General features: G+C 38.9%; 1 protein-coding gene across 1 annotated transcript; it reads right to left on the reverse strand.

The window, feature by feature from the left end:
* Positions 1 to 2,416: 2,416 nt before the first annotated feature.
* Positions 2,417 to 6,419, reverse strand: LOC130547568 (alpha-N-acetylneuraminide alpha-2,8-sialyltransferase-like). Its single transcript, XM_057323601.1, has 2 exons — positions 5,555 to 6,419; positions 2,417 to 2,803 (listed from the first exon to the last, which is right to left on the reverse strand). Exons 1-2 carry the CDS (start codon positions 5,731 to 5,733, stop codon positions 2,632 to 2,634), a joined length of 351 nt encoding a protein of 116 aa, XP_057179584.1. The 5' UTR covers positions 5,734 to 6,419; the 3' UTR covers positions 2,417 to 2,631.
* Positions 6,420 to 11,621: the final 5,202 nt, after the last annotated feature.

The raw sequence follows: 11,621 nt of genomic DNA on the forward strand, positions 1-11,621 counted from the left end.
GGAGATGTCATGTGTTTACGTCTTTATATAGNAACATTTCTCATCTGTTAAAATAGACACAAGGCACAGTTACATTATGCATTTGAGGTCCACTCTTACACTGTAAACCCAAACAGTATAACTAACTTATAATGGAAAGTACCTGGTACTCAAAATGTGCCAAAAAGTTGAACTAACTAATATTTTTGAGTTCATTAAACCTCTATCAGAGATTTAAGTTAACAGTAAATATTTTTTTGAGTTTTTACAACTACGCTAATGTTTAGAGTTTAGGGGACTTGAAAAAATAGATGCAACCCTACTCTAATATTTCAATTTCAAACATATGCCCTTTAGTGCCGGTTTTTACCTAAATGTGACATAATCGCTGAACGTGCACAACTCAGACGCTTTCATTCAGAAACCCAGAGTCCCAGACGTCCTCACTCGCAGGGCACGGCAGTTGGATTTGACATCAGTCCAACATATGCAAGTTGTGGCCTAATGGTTAGAGACTTGGACTTGTAACCCAAATGTCGCCGGTTCGAGCCTCAGTACCAGCAGGGATTGTAGGTGAGGGGAGGTCAAGGATTAGCGCTCTCCTCCACCTTCAATACCACGGCTGAGGTGAGACCCTTGAGCAAGGCACCGATCCCCGAACTGCTCCCCGGGCGCAGAGGTGGACGAAGTACACAACTTCCTTACTTGAGTGAAAGTACAGATACTACTGGTCAAATATTACTCCACTACAAGTAAAAGTTGTAAAGACAGATTCTTACTTGAGTAAAAGTACAGAAGTACGTGCTTTTAAAAGTACTCAAGTATTAAAAGTACATTTCCTTTATGTCAGTTGTGCATTGTTTTATTGTCGTATACCTTATGCCTCTGAAGCACCCTACTGAATACACCGAGTAGCTCACAGAATCAGTGGTATTAAAGGAGTACTTCACTTCAAAATTTGCCCCCATTGACTTTCCATAGTAGTTTTTATTCCTACTATGGAAAGTCAATGGGGGCAAATTTTGCAGTGAGCAACTCCTTTAAGAGCTTTATATGTTTAGCACATATATGTTTAGTTTAGATATAATCCTGTATGATCATTTAGCCTAATTATCCTCATTAGCCCCCTAGGCCTATATGTATTTATGAGCAGTGTTCTTTTATTTTGTATATTTCCTTTACCAGTTTTAGCAGCAATTTACCAGTAAGTAGTAAGGTTCTTGTAAATAATAAAGTGTAGAAGCCATGTGTTTGTTGGATTTATTACCATTTGTATGACCATCATTTAACTACAAACATAAACTATAGCTAGTATAATGAACTATGTTCATTATATGTTTAGTTGCTGTGGTTTTACTAAAGATTATTAATTGGAGTATGGTTCCTATTTATAGAAATGGTAAATTTGTGGATACTGTGGTTTTACTGCAAATACCATCCCTGCTGAAAAAAACAATGTATTTTTGAATTAGAATGAGATTTTTAAATTAAATTCCTCTTTGTAGTGTGTTTTGGGTTTTATTCCTATAGGGTTTACCATCCCATCAATAGAATCCATCACATACAACTAGACAACAAGTATCCATAGTACAATTCCCATTATAACCATTAAATCCATTACATTTTATGTTGTATTTTGGGCAGGGTTCTATTGTTTTTATTTCAACAGGAATACTTCAACTATAGTTACTTCAGTAAAAACATCATTCATTTTCCAAATCGCTTTAAATGATATAGCAGCAGATCATAAGTTAACACTCACGTGTAGCTCAAGGTGTATGTGATGCTTATTTACCGTTTAGCCGTTATGCCGATCATTTTCATGACAATGTTTCTACGATCTTTGACTGATCGTAACCCACAGATGATTACACCACACTTTAACATGTGCCTTTTTCATCTTTTAATGTTCTATTTGTCTTTTTAGAGCTCTATCAACGTTGTAGCAGCGCCTACGTTTACATTAGTTTAACGGGAAGATCCCAGAGTTGCCAGATTTGCGTTAAAAAAATCTGCCAAATGGCCATTCAAAGCTTGCCGGAAAACCGCGAGCTTAGAAAAACTGAAATACTTGGCAACAGTAAAAGGTCCTGGCAGATCGCAAGCCAGATAAATTGTGCACACAGGAAACCCCGCTGCATAGAAACCATTTTCTACTTTTGGACCTTTTTATAAATGTAGTGGAGTAAAAAGTATGATATTTGTCTTTCAAATGTAGTCAAGTTAAAGTACAAGTACTCAGAAAAAATAATACTCAAGTAAAGTACAGATACTCAAAAAGTGTACTTAAGTACAGTACTCAGGCAAATTAACTTCGTTACTGTCCACCTCTGGTCCCGTCCAAAGAGCAAACACACACAGAAAACACAATTATTAGGTGCAACAATCTGTACATCAAAATGCACTTGATGACAGTTAGTTATTGAAATATTGAGTATATTTACTGTATTACTGTAATTTATTCTGTATTTTGCCAGATTATGGTGATCCTGGGGTCGTGATGATGGGGCCCTTGAATATTGTTGCCCCGGGTACAGTGAAGTGTTAATCTGGCCCTGGATCCATCACAGCAATGGTCTATGTACAGTATGTCTACTACTGTGAAACACAGTAGGTATAAATCACTGCATAAGGTGCAACCTAAAGATAACTTTATACAGATTTTAAAACAGACAATACCTGAATAAAGAATGAGTACGTCTCATTGTTGACTTTGTGGTAATGGTAAAGTTCCCCGTCGTACCATAAGACCTTCCCAATTGGAGAATTCTCTTTACTCAAAACAAACATCCTCTTTGGGTCACAGCATTCTGTGAGCAGCTTCCTGCAAAAATGACAAGCATTAAATAAAAAATACTGACAAGAAAAAAAACACAAATGGGCTTTGTGGAGAAACATTGTCCAAGGTAGTTAACTGGGCCAAACTGTATGACTGTGTAAAAGAAACAGTTACATTTACATTATTATTTGATTACAAAATATGAAACCATTCTTTGTTTCATTTAAAGTAAAACCATAACCATAGATTTACTATCGACAAAAACCATGATATTTATTTGGGTAGTTGACAAATAAACAAAGGTGTAAATAATGCGGTGTAAACGCAAAAATGTATTTAAAAGCTGTAGAGATTAATCTGCATTGTTAATTTTTGTTCTAAACGTTGTGCTCTCACACCATAGGACACATGTATGGTTTATTTGTTAAAGGGACACTCCACTTTTTTGGAAATAGGCTCATTCTCCAACTTCCCCAGAGTTAATAAATTGAGTTTTACCGTTTTGGAATCTATTCAACTGATCTCTGGGTCTGGCCATAGCACTTTTAGCATAATTAAGCATAGATCATTGAATCCAATTAGACCAGTAGCATGGCGTTCAAAAATGACCAAAGAGTTTCGATATTTTTCCTATTTAAAACTTGACTCTTCTGTACTTAACATGTGCTAAGACCGGCGGAAAACGAAAAGTTGCGATTTTCTAGGCCGATATGATTAGGAACTATACTCCCATTTAGGGTTGTCTTCAAAATATCGATTAGGGCTGCTCGATTATGACAAAAAACATAATCACGATTATTTTGGCCAATATTGAGATCCCGATTATTTAACACGATTACTCATTAACTTTTAAAACAACATAGAAAATAAATAACTTGACTTTTAAACTGTGAATTCAACTGAAAAATTAATGTAAAGAAATAGCACAGATGAACCACTGTAAGGAAAGTGGTGCGCTGTGGATTTATACCACAAGAAAAGAGAGGATCCTTGCAAAATGGAATGTGGCACAATAATCGTTTTAACTCAATTATTTTGTTTTTATAATTGTTGAAGCCAAAATTGACGATTACAATTAATTTTCGATTAATAGCACAGCCCTAATATCGATACGGCGATACATCGATATGAGCTCCTGACGATGCGCGCATCGATACATCTGCCTCCGTATCGATTCTGCAGCACTTTTGAAATTAGCCAATTATAATGCAAAAATATTGTGTAACAATTATTAATGGTGTAAAGGATCTGATCGGAGTTTTTCCGTGTTCCATACGGATCGCCCCTCACGATTATGCAATGTGTGATTAACTGCAACGTTTCACCATCATAAAGTGAAAGGTTAAGAGCGCGCTCTCTTACCTTCTCTGCATCCGTGAGCGCAGTATACATGAAAGTGCATTTTCGTATCAATCACGTAAACGGTTGCGTTTAAGGCAATGTTTAAAGTAAGTGTCGTGTAGGCGCTAATTCAACACACATAACGCAGCAATGATTTTGCCTGATCCATTATAAAACTATTGCACGTGATTAAAATCAATGAAACTCCCTCCGCTGGAGGGATGTAGTGACGTGCTGCTTGCTCATAATACAGTAACGCGTTTGAAAAAGATGTGAAAGAGCCACAGTACATGCGCGTGTAATAGAAATTGAAGAGCAAAGACCTGCTTAAATCTTACAGCATCTGTCATGTTTATAATATATCTAGAAATCCGTCATCTATTTCAATTCAACACATTTCTTTTTTAATTAAATCTATTTACACTGACTGCACGTTTATGCATATATTCATATTTATTTGTTATACATATTGTCTATTTGTAAAACACATGCATACATATGATGTAGCCTAGAACCCCTGTTTTAGAAACAAGGGTCTATAAAGACTTGATCTTTAACAACTTTATACTCATTCTCCAAACTAATTTATGCATTGATTTGTCAGATTAACTGATAAGTAGTTATGAATGGCAATTTTCTGCAAGTATATTTTGCTCTAAATCTTTCATATGAGAAATGTAATAAAAAAGTAACCCGTATCGGGATACATATCGTGTCGGGGCCTTGTATCGGGATGCGTATCGTATCGTGAAGTTGTTGGCGATACACAGCCCTACTCCCATTACGGCGTAATAATCAAGGAAGTTTGCTGCCGTAACATGGCTGCAGTAAGCGCAGTGATATAGTGCTACAGTGTCAAAAGTAGAAATACATTTCTAAGAGCGTGAGCTCTCTTCTCCTGCACCAACCCTACCCCTCAAAATGTCTGTGCATGGCCCTGCGTCCAGTGCTCCCCTAAAGTCGTTGCAACAATCTGCGCATGCTCACTCGCTTCATCGGTTCTTAAAAAGTGCGACGTCTACAGTCAATGCTCTGCTTGTGTATATCCACACGAGAACCAGATGAGACGGCAGATACACTGATCGCATCTGCAAAATTAACTTAATTAACAGCAGACAGACTACTTAGACAGTCTAGAATGACATTAACAACTGCATCAATCTACCTTAGACATTCTTTAAGAAAATTAACCATGTTTATTTTATACTAGGATTAGTAACCACAGTGTTTTTGGCATAGGCTATTTATTATCATTGGCAAATTCATGATCTTACCACAGTGACCATGGTTTAGTAGCAAAATCGCGGTTATTTTCGGGTAAGCATCATTTATCCGTATTCATGCTTATGTAACTGTAGTTAAATCAAGGTTAATTTTCGCAGGGGATGTGGCCTTTACATACTCTTACAACGAATATACGGTAAGCCCAAATGCTTTTGAATAACGTTAAGTTACCTGTACAGATCTATTCCCGTTTGGTTTCGGGTCCATGTTTGTCCCTGCCGCAGAATCTCATCCACCATCTCCTTGTCGCTGGGTATCCTGTCCACTGGAAAGATGTAGAGCCAGCACAACGCCAGCACAGCCAGAGTAGCCCATACAGACTTGCTCCTGTGACATCTTAAAGACATCATTCCTCCGATCTGATCACACAAATCCCGAACAACTAGTCCAAAAACACGTGCTCACCACTGACCCGTTATTATATCTGTGTCACTTCCATTATGAGCAATAGCAAACCTTTTGAATACCGTTATCCTCCTCTTTCCATCATGCGATCAGATCGGAAGAGAGGCTAACAGAGATGCATCAGTCTCAGAATTACATTCATGTGCATCCAAATGCTCCTTTCCGCTTCTGGTTAGCTATTCTGTACGACCGCAATGTCGAGCGCGTTACAATGGGATGTGGTCTCCATGCATCATTTTAGTATGGTCCAGGTAGAGGAATCTCGCGGGTTTTAACACGGAATCCAGAGATCTGTCTTAAACACCGCCGATGTTATCCGCGTTGAGCTCTCTAACAAATCTGATCCGTGCGCCCATTTCCATTATCGCCACATCATCATGGCTTATTTCTATGTCCCGCTATTCAAATAAGTAAGTAGAGCATTCCCTCTTTATCTAGCCACTTCCGATGCAATCTTCTGACTAGTGAGAGACAAAGCTCAGTTGCCCCCAGTGTTCGTTATAGTGCTGCCCTCTTCTGGTCAATGTATCCACAATCGTTTGCAGTTATGAATACCAGCGTATGTGAATATCACCACGTCATCTGAGGGTTGCAGGACATTTACCATACAGCAGGGCTAGTCAACAAATGCAGCTGCATTCGAGCTATCAAGACAATGAAACCCTTGTGCATCAATTTAAAAACCTCACACTTAGGTAAAAAAGGACAAATATGTCCATGTCCTAAAACAAATATATTAAAAATAAATTAATATTTTTCTACTTTCACTTTTGTTTTAGACAGAATCAGTTCTAATTACCAAACATTCATTTATTTTCTGAATTTTAACCACTTTAAATGTCAGTTTGTATGATGCCACTGTTGTAACTGTTTTCCATATAGTAAATCATGGAGATTTTTATTTTATTATTACAGTTTTAGATATGTCAATAATCATCAATAACATTAATTAAGATGCAATGTTATTTTTGAGTAGAGTCAGATGTCAGACTTAGTTCCAGAGGTAAACAATGTTCATGTAAAAAACATAAAATATCATGTTCATATCTCTGATACCAACATTCGAGATCATAACTACCCAACATTCATTCATTGTCAGAGTTTTAACCTTTTAAGTGCTTACATAAAGCCATGCACATGTACAATCTATTATTATTTCTTAATGTTAAAAACTGAACTGAAGGGCTTCTGAAATCAACTTTTGAATAAGAAAATAATAAGATATTAAGAATAAGAAAAAATGACCAAATGCAAGAATTGTCACGGTTTGGGACAGAACCTAAGCGCAGGCAGACAGAGAGTAAACACAAAACTTTATTAAACAAAAACAAAAACAAAAATAAACAAGGTCCAAGAGAAATATAAATGATAAATCCGCAAATTTGACTGGTCACACCGACCAGGAACAAGGGTAATCTAACACGAAGGAGGGTAAGGCAGGATAGAAAATGAACCGACACGGGACAATGAATACAAGGGACTTATAAAGGGAACACTGACGAGGGATAATGACATAAGGACGATGACGGGCAGGTGACAAGAATGAAACACTAATGGGGAGATTATCGGGAAAATTACATGGGGCAGGTGAGGGGAATGAAACATTAATGGAAAGCTAACGGAGAAACAAGGGGGCGGGGCCAAGAGACGAGACACCGGAGAGAATGCATGACACTTCAAAACAAAACAACGCCATGCTCCTCTCCACATTAAACACGTGGTCTGTCATGATCCAGCCACAAGCCTCGAAAATCATGACAAGAAGAGGCAGGACCATGACAAGAATCTGCTGCATGGACTAAAATGGAGAAAATAGCATCATCAAAAGTTAAACAGAACAGAAAACTTGAAAACCTTTGGATTTTAATGAAATGTAGAAATTATTCAACATTTTGAACCCTTGCCAACATAACGAAAGTGAATGTAAATGTATGCTTTGTTTAATGGCATACAGATTAAAATGTGCAGTTTTATGAGGACATTTTTTTCCATCTCGACCTGAGTGTTGACAATGTTGCGTAACTAAAACATTTTAAAACTAAATAAAAAAATTTTATTTTAAAACTCAAATAAAAATAGACACCTTTTGCAAATTTTATGCTGTTTGCATTATCTGTCACAGAACCACTCGCAGGTGTGAGATAAAATGAACAATGAGTTTATTAACAGACAGGTAAGTAAATAAATGGAATAGCGACTGTACTAATATTGTCCTTTTGGTTTCGAGAGATCGTGGATGATGGGCTGTACTTCCGGGTGTGGAAGACTTGGAAGAGCCTGGCGATTCCATGACATTATCACATTCAAAATATAAAAAACAAATGGAAAAGGACAAACATGTCCATCACAGCGCATGAGGGTCCACCGAGGGACCACTGTGGTCTGTCAGAAAAAATTGTGATTTGTATGGTCAAGTCAAGACTGTTGAATTGTTGGGTATTGTACTGTTAGTATGCTCTTTTAAGCAACTCTTCCCTATGTGCCTGGTCCCATTTCAATGCAAATAACTGCACAACTGTCGCAATGCCCTTCTCTACCTGCAGAGAGAGACATTGGCATATATAACTGCAAGGCATATGAGGATTAACATAAAAATGTTGCCAGTCTGTCTGGAAAAGGGCCTACACTACTACACTACTCTTTCATTATTTATATTGTCTTCAACCTTTTAAAAAGGTACTTTTTATTCATAATTTGTTTCAAGTTAAACCAATATTTTTTTAACAGAATTATTGTTGTCTAATAAAATAAATTGATATGTTGGCACAGTTAGATTTTTGTTTACAAATGTAATTACAGACATTTATGGATATACTTTGAGATCAAAAGATTAAGATGATTAGAAACAATTCAGCCAAATGTTTGATTGTACACTAGCTTGACATTCCACACCCTCAAAACTATGTGTTTAATAACAAATAGTGTACTTAAACACCGGATGATTTATCTTAAAACAATCAGTACTGTTGGTGTAAAACAGAATCACCAGTTTCCTCATTGTTCTTACTTCCCTGGAATAGAGTCGATGTGTAACATAAATAAAAACTGGTTCCACAACCACTCTTTCTCTCTCCATGCTTTAGTATAAATAAATATATGTAGGCCTATATAGGTTTGACAGTTCTGGGTGAAATTTAGCATTGTGTTACTACGAAGAAGAGGAAATGGAGAGAGAAAATATTGTGACCCCCTGCTATTTTTGGGTCACAATCAAATGATTTGTATACGTGTATATATTTTCTATTTATGTATATTAACATTCATATGAAATGGTGCTTATAGTAATTAGAGATAGTGTTACTGTAAGAATGTAGAGCTGCATCTTTTAAGTTCTTGGTGGCAGTTGAGAGCTTGAGTTACCGGGACAACTGTGGTGCCTCTTCAGACAACACAGAGGATCGCTTGACTAACAGCAAACTCTTGTCTCTCTTACTTTTTTATTGAAAAAGTTTACTCTGAATACAGTTCCTCCCTTTGACCGGGACCTGTAACAGATTTTGGGGGCTCGTCGTCCGGGATCAGCGCTACTCTACAGACGCGTGGTCCAGTGATTTGAACCTAGGGACAACAAAGCGTGCATGAAGCTAAGGGAAGCAGAGGATCAGAGAGGACCAGCATTATTCTGACCAAGAGCATCATCACATATCCAGACCAGTGTGAAATACATAATGTCGGATGAAGAAAGAAAGAGACTCATCTGGAACATCAAGAAAAAAGTACACACTTTAACAGCTGATGAACTCTTTCAATTAGTAAGAGACATTGACCCAACATCAGATGTGGATGTCACAGAATTACAAAATGGCAATGAAGAGTACTGTATAGATTATATAGTTACTTACATGAACAATGATGTATTATTTACACTTCCTGACAAAGGAATGACTGGGTTATTGAATTTAAATTATTGTATTGATGAAATGATTGAAAAACGTGTTATTAGGACTGATATGCGAGTACAACAACCCAGCACATCACACAACACAGACATATCAGAGGTTGAGTACCAACAGATGTTAGCAAACTACGAAGAGCTAGGTAAAAAGCTTTTAGCCAGTAGGACCAAACAAACCACAGTACCTACACCCACAGTCACATCACACGTATATATGCCAAATAATACACACCCTCTATATTCTAGCACTTCAAAGCAGCCATGTGGTGATCAAAGCAGCTTTCACCTTGGACCAGATACCAGGTTCTCCATCAGGGATGTTGCAATGTTGCAGCGTCGAGAATTTAAGATCCATGGGGGACAAATCGGAGACAGTATGTCTGACATAAGTTTTAGCAACCTGTGCAAACAAATAGAAGAAGGCATCAAGGAGGGCTACACAGAAGGCGAGATACTCCGGGGAGTTTTTCGCATTATTAAACCTGGCAATTTTAAAGACATGTTAATAACCAAAGATGATATGACTGTGGCAGAAATGAAGAGTTTTCTCCAGTCTCATCTAGGTGAAAGCAGCAGTACTGAACTTTTTCAGGAGCTTATGAGTGCCAAACAGCATGACCATGAGACGCCACAGCAGTTCCTGTACCGTATGATTGGCCTCAAGCAGAAAGTATTGTTCTGTTCTAGACAACTCAACACAGACATCCGATATGATGACCACACAGTTCAGAATGTGTTTCTGCACACCATTTCACAAGGCATCGGCCTAAGACACAGTGAAATTCGTCAAGAGTTGAGACCTCTCCTTTCAGACCACTCTGTCTCTGATGAAATCCTGCTCAGGCATGTGATCAAATTTCAAAATGATGAAAGTGAACGGCAACGTCGGCTGGGGCAGTCCAATCGTCATAAAATAGTGCATGCACACAGTGCTCAATTTGACACTGAAAATATCACTAAGGAGGTCATGAAAGGGGATGAGACAACAAAAGATAAGACCATTCAGCAACTGAAAGCACAAATAGAAGCATTGACTACTGCAGTTGATTCACTAAAACAGCAACAACGGAGGGAGCCCGAGAGAATCGTCGAGTCGGATAGGCAGTACGTCACCCCCCGATGCTGCAAGAGAACCTCTCATCATCATCGCATCGTGTCCGAATACGTGATTGAGGAATAAGACGGCGGACCGTCTTTTTTGGGGAACGGTCAGACAAGCGAAACGAGGTGTGAACGGTCCGTGAGCCGTGGCTGGCGGATTATCTGCTCACAGTAATCCTCATATCACCCTCGCTGCTTGCCATAGCGGACGGCAGGGCCGTAGTCCTGCCGCCACGGAACGGGGAGCAAACGAGGTGGTGGCTGAGTCCCGTGGGAACACAGCCACCTGTGATGCAACGTCTGAATCGTCACCGCCCGCAGTGCGGGCAGGACGTATCCACAACGTCTGCCCCAGCGATACTGGAAGCACAGGCATATGTGTCCATCCCCTCTCAACTCCTCGATGAAGTCAATCGTGTTTGCACCCATGAGAACAGCGGGAAAGCCGACTGCTGGAGAAATTGACTCTTTTAGCAAAGTGAAATTGCTCTGACTACCGTCCGCGAACTTGCCGAGACGCCCAGGGGAGAGTCACTGCAGGAAGGGACCGTCCGCTGTCGACGTCGTAGATTCCAGCAGAATAACTCAGCGAAGATCTGGAAGATCAGCGAAGACCTGGAGCTGCTCATCAGATGCGTAGGCTCTGAAGAACAAAAGGTGAATGAATGAGCACGCCGGCTTCCCTCCTATACCCAGACATCCGGGGAGGAGCCCGGCATGCAAATTTCATTCGCCAATTTTCATTGGCCTTTTCTAAATACTCAGAAGATGATAGGTTCTCAAGACAAACCCCATTCTGTCGGTTCGGACACAACGTCGAGAGACCGACAGAAAGGG

This window comes from Triplophysa rosa, linkage group LG24, assembly GCF_024868665.1.
Source record: "Triplophysa rosa linkage group LG24, Trosa_1v2, whole genome shotgun sequence".
Lineage (NCBI taxonomy): Eukaryota > Metazoa > Chordata > Actinopteri > Cypriniformes > Nemacheilidae > Triplophysa > Triplophysa rosa.